Source organism: Nanorana parkeri, unplaced genomic scaffold (assembly GCF_000935625.1).
Source record: "Nanorana parkeri isolate BGI_ZX_2015 unplaced genomic scaffold, ASM93562v1 scaffold1288, whole genome shotgun sequence".
Classification (NCBI taxonomy): domain Eukaryota; kingdom Metazoa; phylum Chordata; class Amphibia; order Anura; family Dicroglossidae; genus Nanorana; species Nanorana parkeri.
Genome location: NW_017307556.1, coordinates 172424 through 191740, shown reverse-complemented (window position 1 = coordinate 191740; position 19317 = coordinate 172424). Strand labels below are relative to the sequence as shown.

General features: G+C 41.0%; 1 protein-coding gene across 3 annotated transcripts in view; it reads right to left on the bottom strand.

Annotated features, from left to right (window-relative positions):
- The window catches only part of DRD2 (dopamine receptor D2), a 107331-nt gene that overhangs the window by 20823 nt on the left and 67191 nt on the right, over positions 1–19317 (bottom strand). For all 3 annotated transcript variants that reach the window (XM_018569106.1, XM_018569105.1, XM_018569104.1), the window contains exon 4: positions 4073–4254. In XM_018569106.1, coding sequence (XP_018424608.1) covers positions 4073–4254 — 182 coding nt within the window. The remainder of the gene's footprint in view (positions 1–4072; positions 4255–19317) is intronic.

Here is a 19317-nt window from a genome sequence, read left to right as displayed (position 1 = left end):
AACCCCTTAGTGAATGAGTAGGGGTATAAGTACCTCTTACTCATTCACAATGGTGGCAGCATCTGGGTGCCTCCTTTAAGAAAGGGTTACCCCGATGCGAATAAGCCCCCTGCCGAAGACCCCACAACCACTGGATCAGGGTTGTGGGGAAGAGACCCTTGTCCCCATCGGCATGAGGACAAGGTGCTTTTCCAGGCGTCCCCAAGGGCATTTGGCCTGGTATGGGGTGGGGGAGCACTCGCTTGTCCCCCCTTTCCTGCCCTGCCAGTGCTCAGATTAAGGGCCTGGTTGGGAATTTTTGGGGGACCACACTTTTTCCCCCCTTTTTTGTGCTTGGCAGACCGTTCTCCCTGCTTCAGTTGTGTCTTCGTCTCAGTCCAGCATATACTTCGGCTGGCTGGCAGTAACAGTATACAAATAACAAATACAAAAAAAGGTAAGAAAAAACACAACTGCAAAGAACACTAAATTAAATAAACTAAACTACCCTATATACACCTCCCTAAATAAAGAGTATTAAAGCATTTTTCCTAAGCAACTCAATAAAAAAATTAATCATTCCTCCTTTGCAAAAATCACTAGCGGTATAGTCCATCCATTGTGGTGACATCATCACACTGTGTTCCTGATGACATCATCTTACATGCAGATACAACCTTTCAAAGGTATTCTTCTTATTGTGAAGAATTTAGTGCAGTTATATTTTGTAATATGACTTTCTGCTTTATAAAACGCAAAAAGATAGAGGGTTCAATTTAAAACAATTTAGGATGGCTATCAATATTTTTATAGATTACTAGTAGGGTTAGTTATGGAGGTGATTAAACCCTAAACAGATATAAGCTAAAATAAAGAGGAATAAAAATATTTGGGTTCATAAGAGGTGTTCTAAATCATTACACTATGGATGCAACTCAAAAAATAGGACTGGTTAATTTATTTTATTGTATTTAGTTATTTTATTTATTTTTAAAGAAATAATCACTGACAATTTACAAAGACGTTGACACACTGGACAATGTGTGTGGGTAATAATAAGCACACCCAATGCTCAATAAGCCCAACTACAGTCAAAACATTTTTTTAGTTAAGGGTACAGTTGGAAATAGCCATTGAGGAGATGTTCCCTTGTTTTCTGTTCCTGTGACACCAGGACAAGCAATAGACAAGACAAGAGAAGAAGTGTCACCAGAATAGGAAGACATAGACAGCAATACGCATCTCACACATTACTTAAAATCTACTGTTAGCCTGTCACCTTTGGAGAGATCTCCCACCACTTTCTGTCACTGCTATTGGAAGCTTCTCTTAGCTTAGTGAATTAGGTGAAATCATGTGCAAGCAAAAATACTGTTTTTTTTTTTAATTCCCCTTGCTCAGGGAAACATACCCTTCAATGTGCAAATTTCCATGCAAAGTGAATAGCCTATTTGCCTTTAGTAAATTAACCCCAATATCTTCAAAAAGGACACAGACAGTAATAGAAATCTGACTGAAAGATGTAAACATACATGTCTGTTATATCAAAAACATTAATGTTCATCATCTCATGTAAAGTTTAAATTAATTATAATCTATGATGTATATTACATTTATTTTGGGAAATTATTTTATTTATGTTAACATTTAAAATTTAGGTTGAAACATCATAAACTCATCACAATGAAAATGGTAAATGCAGGCATCAATCTTGAACTGATAATTCAATCTAGATGCTGGAAGACTTGGCAACAGGTTTTTTTTCAGCTTGAACAGGGTTGCAAAAGAAGCTTCAAAGGTATCCAACAAATTAACTTACTCAGAAATTAATATGCCCAAAAGAGAAGCCTAAAAATGTTTTAATTAATGGAACATGGAGTTAAATCAATGACTACAGTGGGTTATTAGCTGGTTTCTTTGCCTCCCTGTTGTTAGCAATAAAAATTTGGTAAGCAGTCATGACTCTTACATATTCTATCAAAAGTTACAAAAAAATCCTTCCTGCCTTAATTAAATTAAATGGAAAGACAATATGGAAAATACACCCCAGTCACTTTCTTATCCCTAGTCACAATCTTCATTCATTGTGTTTAAAATCCTAAGATAGTCTCACTGTTGTACAGAATATCATGGCTTTTGCATAAAATGATCCCCTCCATCTCGGATCGATCTTGGAGATGTGCTTCGTATTCAGGTACGATGCTACACATTTTTTGGTCCTGTCCAAAGTTGAGGTGCCTCTGGGACCAGGTTCTGACCACTGTGGAACAATTGACCATGGTAGATCTCAGAAACAACCCAGCAGCCTGTTCATTGCATATGTCCTCGCCAAATACAAGTATTCACTTACCCATCACCTTTTGAATGCTGCCAGGGCAGGAATCCCACTGCTCTGGAAGGGCCTTAATCCTCCTACTGTTGGAATGTGGCTCTCTAAGGTGTATACTATGTAGGTCATGGAGGGTATGACTGCCTCCCTGTGAAACACAGAGGATAAGTTCTCTTCAACCTGGGATGCTTAGATTTATTTCTGATACTTTGAGAACTACACTCAGCTAATGGCCCATTAGGTGACCCTGTAGATCCCCTTTACCAGCTGTCACTTGGACTGAATACTTTGCTGTGTTATGGTTCCCACAGATAGACTAAGGGCGTTGTCATTTTTCCTTCAGTCTAGGGAGTTGGAGGAGATGGCCCAGATTCCCTTCTTATTGGATCTTTTCCCTTTTGCTTACTATCTTCTCACTTGGCTTATACTAATTTAATTGCCCCATGCTTTGACTTGCTTCCCTTTTTTCCCTCTTTTCACCTTTTTGTCTTGACTACTTCACAGGGGTCCTTTCCTTTGTTTATGAAATGCTGCGGTCTTGATTGATTTGCGTACGATGTACATGGGATCCGCCCACCGACATACTTCTGCCATTGTTGCTATGTTTTTCTTCTATTACTCACAACATACTCTGAGTTTGAGTTTATGATATCTGTTACTTTTGTCTTATTGTACTGGACATTGTGTTATGGAAGTCTAATTCTCCTTTTTTTATCTTGTTTTGCATTGCTTGTACTCTATTTTCTTCTTAGTTAATTAAGAATTTTAAAAAATCCCTCCCTAAATGCCTGTTTTCCAGCTTCGCCTGCAGTCACACAAGTGCAAACCCTCCAGCAATGTCCTATCCTCTGCAGGTGATAAATGTAGACTTTTATAGGGACCTAAAAAAGGCCAAGGACAAGATGTCTCTAATTGCTCCCAAAAGACAAAGTGCAGAGGGACAATTTACAATGGGATGGGTATTGCCTGAGCTTTCTTCAGAAAGAAACATTTTCTGGGTCCTGACAATACTAATGCATTCTCCATTTTGATGCTAAATACATAGCATTGTCGACCCAACACTACAAGTCACATGGTGAACAGAGAACTAGTTGAATCAACAGATACTAACTCTATAATAGCAAAGGATTGTGAACGTTATGATTATATCAATGTGGTTTTGAACAATAACAATAATCACAGAGTGATTTTCATTTTTGCCTGGGCTTCCACCTCAAAAGAGTTGTGGAGATCCTTCTGTATTCAAAACCATCTGATATGACACTTCCCCCTAAATTAACCAAATTCTCACAGTGCTATACCTGGCTCTTCTGCAAATCACCTAACTTAAAAAAGATTCAAGGTTTAAACTCCCAAAGTATTTGCAGGTACTACCAGTGCTCGTTGTGATATCTAACCAACAATAGTGTGAGAGTAACAGAGATGTCTGAAGTTATAGATGATGGCACCATGATAACTTCATGTCTTAGCAGCAATAATTTTGAGTATCTGGGTGATGGGTATTTTGGTACCCCTACTTTGATGTAGCAGTGAGGCATACTAGGTAATATGATTCTGAAAGCTACAGTATACCAACAGTAGCATGACTATTAGCACAGCCACCAAAAAACTGTCATAAGCCAGACAAAAGGAGGTATTCACATCCTCCAGGCTCGGAATTAGAAATTAGGGTAACAACTTATTTTATTATACTATGACATGCAATGTATTTACTGTATGTTACAGAATAATATTGTATATATTTTATCTGTATAAATCATTTACCTTGATGGCATTCGTCTCCACTCCACGACTGTTGCGCTTGGTGTTTACCCTCTTTCTTCGCTTTTGCAGAACTATATAAATCTGGACATATACCAGGAGTGTGACAATAAAGGGGACATAGAAGGATACAACAGAGGAGTAGATGACAAATGCAGGGTTTTCAATGAGGCACTCATTGGATGCTGAAAAAATAAGATCAAGTAAGTGCAATTCCTATTCACCTTTTACATGTGTAGACTTTAAAATGCAAATCTACATATTGACAACAAAGCTGAGCTGTGAATTCTGAAAAAAAACCTTTGTAAAAATGTTTTTTTGTACATTATTATTTTTTTAAATTAACTAAATATGGTCAATTAACTGGGTTGATCTACTCAATAAGTAGAGGCTGTTTATTAGCAAAGTGAGAGTTTACATATAGTAAAGCTGTATTGACTTTGACTATCCAATCATCTGAGGGAAATACATTTTTTTTTTCTAGCACACATCTGGGCATTTAAAGTGAACATGAAAGTTCTTTTCTTGAACATTACTGGATGACTGGAGTGAGCAAAGCTACACTTTATTTGCTAAACTCAGTGAGCATGTATTTGCTATGTGAACAGTATCTACCCTTGTAGTAAATTAACCCTTATAGTGTTTATACTCATTCTGCAGATAGAGAAAGCCCTTGATAAATGATGGGAGCAAACCTTTGTCCAAGTTCAAACCTATGCAAATATGGCATACAGAAAAATATTGTCCACACACAGATCACAGCTCATATCACATGTGGCTATTACAGCCATAGTGACCCTCTAATCAGCAAAAAAGTTGTCGCCTTTCTAAAATATTGCTAAACAGGGTCCTTCATTAATTATTAGAGAATTCCGCTGTTTGATATTTTTACTTAGAATAACCACATACTGTACTATAAGTACAATGAGATTCAGGAGACCACCATACCCTTCTCTAACAATTTAAAGTATTTGTGAACAAAGCACTCAGTAAAACCATAGGAAATCAGCAAATAGTATTTGGTAACTATAACCACATTTCTATTCTAAATAATAATTGTTAGGTACCTTTTATTTAGATTTTATTTTGCAGTCAAGTGAGTGCACAGCATCCCTCTGGGTTCTTCTTTCATAGCAGGGGGCATGCCCAGTAGTGGTTTGGCCATGTTTTATGTTACATTGACCACTCTTCTGCTGCACTAGCTATGAGCAGCTGCTGCCAACCACACCCCACTTAGTGTCTGCTTTGTTGGCCAACAGCAAGTCTACTGGTATAAGCGGTTGTATCAACACAACAGAACTGGGTGGGGGGTATGGCTGGCTGCAGCTGCTCATAACTTGTAGAGCAGCAAAGTTGAGTACAGCCATTCCTGCCCCAACATAATCCTCTTGTATTGGTACAATGGCTCCCATCAGGTGCCCCGCTGTCCATCAAAACAGCAGGGACTGAGTAGGGGGTGTGGCTGGCTATACTCAACTCTGTTGTTGTACTACTTATGAGCAACTGTGGCCGGACACACACCTATATGCCACACCCCCTCGCATGAGCTGGGCAGGAGGAGTGGCTGGCAATATTGACTATGGGAGATACAGGTATGCTATGTGTTTACATGGTGTCCTGTATCTCCAAGAAGGAAGCCCATCTACACAACTGACCACACCAGCTCAGATGTGCTTCCATGCTTTGTGTGGTCTGTTTGCAACAGAAGGGGGACTAGCAGGATCACCAGGTATTTGTCAGAAAACGGATGAATAAAAACTGAAATCAGTACAAACATAGTCACAGAATAGCTGACATGTACATGAAAACTATAATTTTGGGGTAACATATACTTTAACAAATCTGTATGGGAAAAACTAGGGTATGTCAAAAATATATTAATCAGCTATTCTGATTCGATCAATACTAGGGAAAAACATATTCAGTATGTACTGTATACAACTGTCCATGCCTCTAACTCCAACAAACATGTGCACACATTTGAATTTTAGCCTGCTCTTTTACCACTGTTCCTAATCCTTTTGGTCTCTTGATCGAAATTTTCCTTTAGGGCCCTTTTTACTTCTTTGCAGTGCATTATTATAAGTAAGTAAGGATACCCAGTGTCAGCTTACTTCAAAGTGTATTTCTACTTCTGCAGTCAGATTTGAGAAAACACTACTATATGTTATATTTTCCCATTCACACATCATACCTACAAAAGAATTGGTAAAAACATACTTCTTACCTTTGGTATGTTCTTTTCATGAAGGCCTTTGCGCAGATTCCAGGCTTTGAAAGAAGTAGCTCGATAAACTGAGGGACATACTGAGCTTCCTCTCATTAACATACAATTCTTCTAAGTCTTTAACCCTTTTTTAGGACAGACAGTGTTCAAATCTAGTGTATAACTAATAATAAGATCTGCCAGGACAGTACAGACCGTGTTAATTAAAGTAATCATAACTGCCCCCGTCCACCTCCTTAAGATTACAGAGGGGGAAGCTAGGTAAGATTTTAAAGCAAGTAAAAAGAACTTAAAGAAAAAGTCCCACCTTGTATTATTTTTTACAGCTCAGTCACCTAACTTCCACAGTATATGTTATTTTTCACCCCATGCTTCTGTGTGCAGTAGAAAAAAGTTGCAGACTTTGACAGTTCACTCCTCTTCATTCCTGACCATGATCTGCAAATGAGATAACTTCTTGATTGTCAGCTCTTATATTACTATCTCTGCCCATTCCCAACACAAAACAAGGCTCTCTTTTCGGTTCTAATGCCTATGCTGATTTCTGTGATAGTATGCCCTCCCCCCCCCGTATTCTTGGGACCTCACTTGTGTCTGGAAAGTGCAGGGACAGTGAGATAAGAGCTGGTAATCATGAGTCAATCTCCTTTGCAGAGCATGGTCATGAATGAAGAGGACTGAGCTGTCAAAGTCTGTATCTCTTTTTCTACTGCACATAGAAGCATGGGATAAAAAGAAACATATAATGAAGGAGTTAGGCTGAGACTTCTTTAAGAGCAGCAACGTTTAAATATTTGTTTAAGTTATGATATGTGAATGGGAACATATAAAATAGGTGTTATACAACTGTACTAATGTGGCTGCAGAAGTGGAAATACACTTTAATTCTTAAAGCACTTGTAAGTATCCAGATAAGCTCACTGAATGACAAAACAGAATCTTCATATCAAACATATGTAAATCCTTCTGTTAATTATCTCTCCAAGAACTGTTACTAACGTCAAATGTACTTCAAGTATTTGATCCGTTCTTACTCCATGTTATTGTACAACCATTTTTTTACACCAAAAATTTGTTTGTGTAAATCTCTGTTTATTTGCAACAATAAAAAACTATTGAACAGAAAAAAAAAACAGAATCTCTGAGGCAAACATTGTTTGTTCAGGCTTTGCCTATCAACATTTTACATGAAACTGATTGCTGCTATTTTCTTCAGACTTTGTAATTAGGCCACAGAGGTCCTAGCTAGAATGATACATGTACTATACAAAATAGAAGTTAATGGGATATTAAACCTTTGTTTTGCCCACACTTACATTAATTAATTTTTCTTATTTTTTAAAATTTTCCTTTTTTTTCTCGTTCTTTAGCTGGTCCCCAAATGGCTAGCTCACATGCCTGTTTGGGGATGTCTCCATCGGCTAGTCGGCTGCTGAGGAGACACCCATGTGTTCACTTTCCCGGCTGTGTCTGCACCTAGCTGTGTGCATCCAGAGACTCAAACAGCATGTGGCAAGCCATGCCCCAGCTCGCTCCACTGCTCCCAACAGATTTACTGATCGAGCATATTACTCCTCTGACCTCAGTACCCTCCCCCACAACCATGAAGTTTGGGTTTTTATACGAAAAGCACAATCCCCTTAATATAGAAATCCCATTAGCGGAGCAATCCAGTGAGCAAGTAATTCAATAGTGTACAAGATAACAAAACATATTTTATTACATCAAACAGTATAAAGATAAATCACCTCATACATGACATTTAAAATTATTTAAAACAGAAACACAGCCTCCCTAAGATGGCCCAAATGGTAGGTTACTCACGTCTGGCCACAGAGAAAGAGAAAAGTCCACCCGTGATCCCGTAATGAATGTCAGGATAGTATCCCAGTCAGAGTAGTTGTAATAGTAAATTGTGATCCTGGTAGCTGTTTGTTATAAATTTGAAGGATTACACAGCTTTTCTCATAATTGATCCTGGAGCATACATCACCCGAAAGGCTGCACCTCTAACCTCATGTGTGAGAGACGGCCCAAAGGTTTCCCTTATAGGTGCGGCCGCACGTTGGCACAGGGACGGATGGTACTCCAAGGGTAGTGTGTCCAGAGCGGCACTCAGTCGCAGGCTTCACTGCAGACAGAAAAGTAAGCATAAGTCGGCTCCACTCGATCCCAAATCAAAAGCCGGTACTATGTGCTATTGCTGAGTGTTATTGCTGTGCTGTATATGCGAGCCTCGCTCACTGCAATCAAGTGTAGCAGGGGTTCCTTAGTCCGACAGACGTAACGATAAGGCGATGGGTCATCAGAGAGGCAGGTAACACGCTATCACTGACGCGTTTCCCCAAGCAAACGGGGCTTCCTCAGAGGGGCGTGTGGTATTCATCAGGTACAGGTGATTTAAATAGCTTCTTAACGAAAACATTAATAAGATTCAGGTTCTTCATTAGTATGATTTCCGAGCCGCTGCTCAATACTGGCTCTTTTTAAACACATATTTGTAACAATGTAAATATCTTTTCTCATGGCTATGTCTGACTGGCATCAAACAACGGACAAAAGGTAATCAGAACGTCAGAAAACTATATTAGTTCTGACAATGTTCGTTAGTGCACCGGTAAGTAAAGTGCATCCAGCGAACAATCAGAAGGGAACTCTAGAGGACACCTTAAAGGAGCACTCTGGCTGGAGAAACCGTCCCACAACAAAACACCTACAAAAAATAGTAAACGATTCCTGGGAAGATGGTTAAACAAAAGTAATCATGTTATTTTGACAGGAGTCGTTAGTACCCTATTCAAAGAACAGGGTGCAATTAGTGGTGTAAAAAAAAAAAAAATGTATTTTAAAAGTATTCATAAAGTAACTAGAAAGTATTTACATAGTTACATAGTATTTGAGGTTGAATAAAGACATTAGTCCATCAAGTCCAACCTATTAGGATCTCATTCTAGGAGTACCCGTACCCCTGTATATTACGGTCCCTTAAGAAATCGTCCAAAAGTTTCTTGAACAATTCCACATTATTTGCTGAAATCACCGCCTGTGGCAGTGAGTTCCAGACCCTATAAAAAAAAAAAAGGGAACAGTTTAAAAAAACTGACAGAAAAGGAAAAAGAGTTTTTAAATACTAAAAAAGGGTCTAAAAAGGAAGGGAGACAACAAGTATTTCAAAAAATCAAGCACTCAATATATCCCAAACAGTTCAAATCCAAATTTTTTACGCCACTTAGCTCCCAGGCAATTTGTTCGCCAAGCCCTGTGTGAGGAAGGGGTCGAGTTCACCAGCCAGAGAAATTGATCCAAAACCACCATAGCAGTCATATTCAAAATAAATTAATACATACCAACGCCTATATAGGCAAACAAAAAATAATAAAATAAAAATCTGTATAAACAAGTGGAAAGCTCTGGGTCAATATTAGACCGAATGTCCGATCCGTCAAATCATGGCCATAGCTAAGATCTAAATTTTAACATCATGAATACATGATGAAAAAGCATTATGTTTGACGAGCGGATGGTTTAGAGGTAACAACTAAAGTTGATAGTGTCATTAAGCCCAGGTGCTTCATAGGACTCCGTCTGGTGAATCCACCTACACTCTCTCTGTAAAAGATGTCTATCCCAATCACCCCCCGTCTGTGTTTATGGTGTCCAGTACAGCGCTTCTTTGTCCAGTACAAAGAAGCGCAGTCTGTCGGTTTGTCCATTGTGTATGTTAACAAAATGCCTAACTATAGGTGATCTTAGGTCTCGGGCTGTTATGTCAGCTATATGATCCGAGATCCTGTTCTTTAGCATGCGTTTTGTTTAAACGGATCGGACGTTGAGCTTTTTTTTTACCTTAATGCAGAGAATGCCTAGCCTTCAATACTACTTTAACTACTAAAAGAAAACAGAGATCATATATATGAGATCATATATATATAAAATAGGGATGCACAGATACCAAGTACCATATTCAGTACACGTACAGATACTTCTCCAGCTCCAAGACTAGACTAGAGAAAAACTCAAACGTTAGAAGGCAGCTGTCATTTTTAAGGAACATTGGCTATGGGGCTCCTGGGGTTTGTGCATCCCTGTTTTAATGTATGATTTGTTTTATACATACACTGAGTGGCCAGATTATTATCACTACATGACATTTGTAGGCAAATTAGCTATAATTTCGCGCTGAAGTTGCTAGAGGGCCAGACAATTATAAATAGGGAAACAGGTTGTTTACCATGACTGTAGAAGTGATTTTTTCTGAAGATATGGGTAAACAACGCGATTTAACAGCCTTTTATTGTGGGATGATTGTTGGTGCTCAGAGCCATGGAGCGAGTATCAGCAAAACAGCAGAAATCGTTAAATGTTCAAGAGCAGCTGTTGTTAAAGTGTTTAAAGACTGGACTGTCAGAAGAAAATCTGGGTCTGAACGTGCGAATTGTGGCCGTCAGCGACTAATCAATGTTAGGGCAGAACGGAGAGTGGCAAGACTGGTACAAGACAACAGAAGGGCAACAGTGCATCAAATTACTGCAGATCTTAATCAGGGATCCTCTCAAATGATCTCTGAATGCACTGTTTGCCGTACACTACATCGTTGTCACGGCCGCCGCCGTCACCAGCCAGTGAGGAGGGAGGATGCGGCAGCCAGCCGCTCCTTCGTTGGGCCGATTGAGTTCCAGGGTGGAGCGCACGCTCGTCACTTCCGGGTTTCGGGACCGCGTGCGTTCCACCGTGGAACGCGGAAGTGCACCAATGCGTGCCTCGGCTCCTCCTTCACTTCTGAGCCCTATTTAAACGCCCAGACGAGACAGCATGGCGTTCCAATATTGAGTCAGAACGCCTGCTGTCTCCTGGGACCCTCCAAACTACAGACTGTTCCTCCAGCTTATCAAAACTACCCGGGCACCACCAAGGACCCCTCGCTACTCCCATTCCGGCTTATGCTCCAAAGCGCAAGTACTCTTAGTGCAGTTGCACACCATAAACATTCAAACTGTCTCTGAGTATATACTGCAAGCTTAACTACAATACTGGAGGACGGTTCACTGCTACTGTTGTAGATAACCTTCTAGATCCTGCTAAATCATTGACCATTGAAGTTATCCATTGCTCGTCCAATAGCACACTTAACTTTAACCCTTGCCACTCTGTTACTAAACCTGAGGCTGTGATGCAAGGTACCCTAACTCTCAGTTCACATAGAGAGTGAAACCAGGGTACCAGACCTGAGAAGCCTCCGCAGCTGTGATCCACGTGACCATTATCCATACAGGCGTGACAATCGTATGGGATGTGGAAGCCGAAGGCCTGTTCGAACTCCTTTGCTGTCGGCAGCTAACAAGAGAAAACATCTCCAATTTGCACAGGAACACAAGGATTGGACAGTCGAGCATTGGAAAAAAGTCATGTGGTCCGATGAGTCACGTTTCCAGTTGCATCATGCAGATGGCAGAGTGAGAATTTGGCGGAAACAGCATGAAAGCATGCACCCCACATGCATGAGTACAACCCTTCAAGCTGGTGGGGGCAGTGTTATGGTTTGGGGCATGTTTTCCTGGCATGATTTGGGCCCTTTAATTAGTGTGGAACAACGTCTGAATTGCACAACATACCAAAGTATCGTTGCTGATCAAGTTCATTCTATATATATATATATATATATATATTAGGGAAGCACCAATACCATTTATCCAGACCAAGTACAAATACCAATACTCGTCTTCACAGATACCAATTACTGATACCTTTTTTTTATTGTTGTGTGACATTTTATCTAAAACAATACAGACTAATCATTTCAGGACAGTGGTGGAATGCTAGAGTCAGGTCCCAGCTGCAACAGTTGCAACCCTGGTAGTTCTCGTGAAAATGTCAAGTATCGACACTGGTGTCTGAACTGGTATCTGTGCATCTCTAATATAAAGCATGTCTAAACTCATAAAATTTACCTCATTATAGCCAACCCATACCTGGGACTCTTTCAGGTTGTTAGTTACATGAGCAATGCCATAGCATGAGTTACATGCATCTGCTGAGGGGGAAGATAACTGTTCAGGCAGAGATTCTGATTGGCCTTTTCTATGTGGCCAGAAACCAGAGACCTGTTTCTCAGCAAATCATACATTTTCAGAAATTTGATGTAGGCTTTAATGATAATGGACCCATTAAATAATGAATTACTTGTAATTGTTTTTTGTCCTTTTTTATTCTTGTAGTTAAGGTCTGCTTTAACAACATAAAAATAAAATAGGTTTTGTAATTGCAAATGTTTTGGACAGCAAAGAGCTACTATAAATACTGCAAAGTAAAATGGTTTGTGCAAAGTGCAGCCATAGCAACCAATAGGATTTAAGCTTATTGTATTTAACTGAGGAAAAAATATAATGCCATATTAGCTATTACTGTATGTGTTTCTGCACTTTGCACACAATTTCAGCACCTCACTGCTTTATTAAATTATTCTATTATTTTAAAACACATTGACTGACTATTTTACAGTAGCAGGCATCTTTGGAAACCCGACAAGTTTCCTTTTTCAGAAATAAAATTAGATACATACAAATAAACCAACATATATTAGATAAGACAGGTCTCGCGGAGCCCTTTGTATTGTGATCATAGAAATACGTTCTTGTTCTAGGTTTCCATAACTCTGTGCAATAAGCTGAATGAGGGACATGCTGTTGCTTGAAATGTCAATCAACTAAACTGAAATTTTAGTTATAGATAGAGACTTGTAAGCTAGTAAATTTACTTCACTTTTTATATATTAACCAATGTAGCCAACAGTTTGTTTAAAGTGACAGCCAGCACTCTTACTAAGTTATGTGTCCAGAGCTCCCAGACCTTTACAGATTAGGTACAATCTCTCTCAACAAAAACAATTCTAGGAGTTAAAGCTTTATGCCAGAGGAGATTTTGCATATCACTTTTTGACAAAACATTCCTTCCACTTTTTCCTACCAATTTATTTTTGTGTGTACACTATATGTGGTGCATGCACAGTATATTGTATGCTCCCAGACCACTTCCGGCATATGTAAGATGTCAAGAATAGAGCCAGGTATCCAGGTGATGTAACTTCAGTGGACATGCACAGGAGTTACATTATCAGGGGCCATCAAATGGATGAAGAAAGATTACTCTGGAGGAAACATCTGAAAAGTAACTGGGATTGAGGAACACCCAGTGCTGCAATAGGCAAATTCATAATTTGCAAGCATGCTATGCAACCATGAGCTGCTGCCACTCAGCCACACTGCAGTTCCAGTAACACTAAAGAAAACCTGAATATTTCTGAGATTTGTGGGTAACAAGAGGCCTACATGGGGGTGCTGAGGAAATGACTAAGTTATTGGGTATTTTTTTCTACCATTACTAATATTTTTTAATAATATTAATTAGTGGTTGCATTTTACACAAGTCACAAAAATGTATGTGGCTTTTGCCATTTCCAAAAGAAATAGGTACATCACAGTTATCACACAATGTAATGGTCTTTTACATAATCTTTGTAATTTAATATAGAATAATGAAAGGAAGTCAAATCATTGTAGACATCTGACAATAATTTCGCAAGGAACACTATTTTTCTGTCTTATCCTGCACACACGTATTTGCAACAGGAACCTTCTGCTGCAAAGGCAAAATGTATGATAAACATAATTAGTTTTCCATTAACCATCCTTTTTGTCTGTCTTCAGTGTTTTCTCTAGATTGTTTGGTCAATAACTCAGCCAGGGCATCTTGTTTGCCGAGCATCGTATATCACTTTATAACAATGGATTACAGTGACAGCCCAAAGGTTTTGTAATTACTGTATTTATTATCACTTTATATGGTCAGCTTTGTTCTTTTGCTTGTTATAAATTGGGATTCGCAAGATAAAAGTGTTTATTTCTGCTTTCTGCAGACATTTGAAAACAACATTTGTGCTCAAGAGGAAACACAAACGTGACATACAGCAGAAAACTACTGACAACCTTAGCTTAACCAAAAGTCATTCAGTTTCATGGCTAATGTGTTTCACTTGCTTCCCAGAATGTAGTAGGAATGTTTTATGCTGCTTAGTACATGGGAATGACATATTATTGTTATATAGTAGCAAAACTCCATTAAACTACACTGGTAACTGAAGAGGAGGTTCTATCATAAATTTAAATGTTTAACAAGAGCTCAAACTTTGGGGACCATGTTGTGGAGGCACAGATGAGGTGGGAGCCACTTCTGCCTCTGCATTGCCTAGCCGTGTCCTGCACTGTATAGGACTGAGCTGTCAAAGTGGCAGGCTCAATCCTGCAGATTACACTGAGAGATTGTGGCTCTCCCTGTGTAACTAGCAGCACTTTGCTCCACTGTGTGGCAACTACCTGCTCTGTTTTAGGAGGTCTGTGTGCTCCTGATAAATCTGTGGCAGTGACAGCTAGCTCCGCCCAACTGTTTTCTATTGGTCGGCGGTTCTGCTGCCGTCAAAAAAAAGAGAAAATAATAAACTTTGCCGGGCGCTCCGGGAGTCTCCCGCTCCCGGCCGCCAAGGAGAGAAACACTGCTTTCTTTATTCTGACACGGAGCCGTGTAAGAATAGAGAAAACATTTTTTGGCTATAGGAATGCATTGCTAGATTCCTATTGGCTATTTCAATTTGCAATAGCCAATAGCAAACTAGCTATTGTACCCACCATCTGCTGCTGTCAATCAGTAGTGGTGAACCTGATTGAGAACTGCAGCACAGGGCGGGTGCAATGCTAGTTTGCTATTGGCTATTGCAAATTGAAATAGCCAATAGGAATCTAGCAATGCATTCCTATGGCCAACATTTTATTTAATTTTTTTCTATTCTGACACGGCTCTGTGTCAGAATAGAAAATACAGAAGCCATTCAGTTCTACTGAACCGAAGGGGTCCCGGGGCTGAAGCTTGCCAAGGGATCGGCCGAAGCTACGGCTAGGTCCTTTGGCTGCTTCGTGAATAGACCCCTTAGTTATCCTTTATGCAATATAACATCCTCCATTATGTTACACCCTTTATTTCCAGTTATGTGTTACTAAGGCTGGCCATATGCGGGCTGAACAAAAAAAAAATCCCTCATCAACACTACGAGTATGCTGATCGGGGATTTCCGGCTGTTTCTTTTGTTTTCTAACAGCAGCCTCTGGCCACTGTCAGAATACCCGAACAGACCCGACAGCTCATTGGCAGATTTTCTCATCGAAGATTTTCTGACCAGCTCCTTCAATCAGCTCATCGAGGGATGGTAGCTAAAAGGGTGCCGACCACGGCACCCACTGTGTGGTTCCTCAAGAACCGGCTGAAACTTGCACAGTGTTTTTCCACCTTAAATGATTTCATTAGACACCCCTCTGTAGTCTTTGAAATCACGGAGGTGACATTAGCATGATTTTAACACATTTAATTAATCATATCTTGTTTTAATCCTGCCCACTCGCACCTATTTGCTTGAGCCCTGCCCTTCTAAGTCTTGCCCTCCTGAGCCCTGCTCTCTGCTCCTTGCTCTCCATATGCATAATCAGGAAATGCCTACCACCATGAGCCCTGCCTGTAATAGACTTGCAGTGTGCAAGACATGGTAAAATACTAATTTACACACTGCAAAAAAGGTGGGGTGAGTAAAAAAAAGAAGAAAAAGACAGTAAGACATGAGGCACAAAGCTGCTGTAAAGTCAAAGTAAATACTATCAGATCAAAGGGGATACTATTGTGAAGCAAAAATATTAATAACAACACACAAATGGCATAACACAAAAGCACGAAAAACAGGCGTAGGCAGATAATAGCGAAAAATAAATGAATCTCAATGCAGAGGCAACAATTTAGATGGATTGGAATCTCAGGGTGAACAAACACGCAACATACAAGGCGAACAGAAATAGACACCGGCACGCCAATAATAAATTGATTACGTCTATTTATTGACGTACATCAAAAGCAAAATAACACACTTAGTGTGTTGATGTACGTCAATAAATAGACGTAATCGATTTATTATTGGAGTGCCGGTGTCTATTTCTTTTCTGCATTACTTTGACGGTGGCCATCCGTCGACTACTGAGCACCCAGGATACTTTGTTGGACGTGCGGTCAGGAGTGCAATGGGTACATGGACTGTATACAAGGCGAACAGGCACAACAGAGGCTATATCAGGACATAATCATAATGCACCAAAACAAAACATGACTCATACTGATCTTTAATATGGCAAGAAATTGTGAAAGGTTATCTGGCTTATCTGGCTTATCTGGTTATCAGCAGATGCAGAGAGAAGAAGCCCATAGGCCAGTGGCGTAACTAGTGACCTCAGGGCCCCGGTGCAAGAATCCATGAAGGGGCCCCCCCCAGAGGAAAAAAATTAGGTACATTGTTTAAAAAAAAAATTTAGACAAAAAAACAAACAAACTGATATTAGGGGTTACCGGGATATTAAATATCCTGGTAATCAGCGGTTACTAGGGGCCCGGCAGAGGCGGCTCAAGAGTTTGTGAGGCCTTAGGCAAAACTCAAATGTGAGGCCCCACTTACACCCATAATGAAAAGTTTTTAATTTAACTGCGATAAGTGATGGTAGAGCGAGGCGGATGTACAGCGGAGGGGCCCAGGGCCAATGCATGGATTTTACAGCCTGCAGCGGTCAAAACTCCCCCCCCTTCCCGGCACCCTCAGCTTTTTGCTAGATCCAGCCCTGGTCCCCTTTCACCCGGGAGGTGAGCCGATTAGGGTTGCCACCTTTTCTTAAAGCAAAACCCCAATGCTCTAGCAGTGTGTAGCATTTTATTTTTTTTGCAGAATATACAGGCAGGAGCGAAGAGAGACAGCCAGGAAGGAGAGCGAGCAAAGAGAGACAGCCAGGAGGGAGGGCGAGCAATCAGAGGCAGCCAGGAGAGAGGGCGAGCAAAGAGAGACAGCCAGGAGGGAGGGCGAGCAAAGAGAGACAGCCAGGAGGGAGGGCGACCAAAGAGAGACAGCCAGGAGGGAGGGCGAGGAAATACAGCCAGGAGAGAGCACCAGAGACTGAAGAGAGAAAGCCAGGAGAGAGCAAGGATATACAGCCAGGAAAGAGAGCAAAGAGAGACAGCCAGGAGAGAGAGGGAAGGCGAGCGAAGAGCGGCAGCCAGGAGAGAGAGCGAGCGAGCGAAGAGCGACAGCCAGGAGAGAGAGAGAGCGAGCGAAGAGAGACAGCCAGGAGAGAGCGAGCAAAGAGAGACAGCCAGGAGGGAGAGCGAGCAAAGAGAGACAGCCAGGAGGGAGAGCGAACGAGCAAAGAGAAACAGCCAGGAGGGAGAGCGAGCGAGCAAAGTGTGGCTTCTCACAGCCACGGCGTCCTCCACTTCCTCCCCTGTCAGTGCCTGCTCGGCGGTAGTTCCATCGTCCCGTTCTCTGCAGGGCAATGTGGAGTGCAGCCTCGGCGGGGGAGCGTGGGAGTTCCCTCTGCTCTGTGTGTCGGCTCTCTCTCTCCCCTCCTGCTCTTGCTGCTGGGTTGGAGACGGAGCCATGTCTCAGTGAAGTGGCGGCCGGGGGGAGCGATCTGAACCCGCAGTCAGATGCGCATTTCCCGGTACCACCTCGGCGCGTCATCCCTGCTGACCTCTCTTGTACATTAGGTAAGTTAGGGCGCTGCAGCCGCTTAGCTTGCCTAATTAAAGAGCCACCTCTGGGACCCGTCCTCCTGTCCTGGGCCCCCTCTAAGTGGCAGAACTCCTGGGCCCGGTCGCTGCTGCGACCTTTGTGACCCTGGTAGTTCCGCCAACTGCCATAGGCAGAGACAGAACTCCAACACATAGGTTTCAGTGCCCTAGGGAGTTAGAAGCTTGACTAAAAGTAGATATATTCTGGGATCCATCCAGGCAGGGCAATAGATAAATCCTGTTCAACATTCTGCAACTTTACTGCTATGCTATCTTGACCCAACTGGAATAATCTATGTTTTATCACATTAGTGGAAAATAGACTCTTGTGCAACTGTACAGTTCTTAACCTCCCTGGCGGTATTCCCGGGTGTAGCTCGGGGTTACTTTTCCATACCATAAGCACTAACCCCGAGCTACACTCGGGAAAGCTGCATAGCATTTACTTACCTTGTCCCTCGAGCCGCGCTGTGTTCTGCGGCCGATGCCGGCTTCCGTCTTCCGGGTTCCGTCGCAATACATGAGGGGATATGTAATTTTGAGAAATCGAGATTGCATTACATAAAGTAGTTGGGTAAGAGATGCAAAGCACACTGGGAATCCAGAAAGTTGGTGAAAGCGATGGACAGACAAAAGGTAGCACTAACTAGTAAAAGGGAATTTTTTCAAGTAAGTTTGATTATATTATAAAACAACAACTCTAGTATGTATTCCTATTACAGTGCTGATGTTATAACTTAAGAGAATATGCTGGGACTTTACAACTTCTTTAATCAGCAGATATATACCGTACAGATGGTTTAACCCCTTGATCGCCATACACATTTTCACTTCCACTATATTACATCCACTAGGAATGTTCGTTCGGCTATGGAGATTATGAAGAGATTGGGATCCATGATTTTTGATCATGTAATCACTAAGGTCTCTGGACTAGTTTTATTGTAATACTATATTTTTGCAAGTAAGGTCTCCAGAACTGGACACAATATTCTAAATGAGGACTAACCAAAGATCTATATAGGTGAATCAGGACTTCCTTTCTTCTGCTGTGTCCTCATGTCATTTTTTTGGGTGGGTTTCTCCCTAATCATCTATAGCAGACTTTGATCAGATAAGGGTCTGGTTTAGATAAAGGGAATCCCCAGCTGCTTCATTAACTAACAGAAAAAAAGCTGCCATTTGTAAATATCAGTTTGATGTAGCAGGTTCTATAAATCACACAGATGTACCCCTTCAGAGGCAGGTTCAGGCCATCCCCCAATGTTGTTATTTAAAGGAATTGGGCATTTGTATTGTTGACCTTTAAGCAATATTACAATCACTCCCCCTAGCCAAACAGATTTTTTTTTACATTTGTTTTTTGCTTTGGTAGATGTCC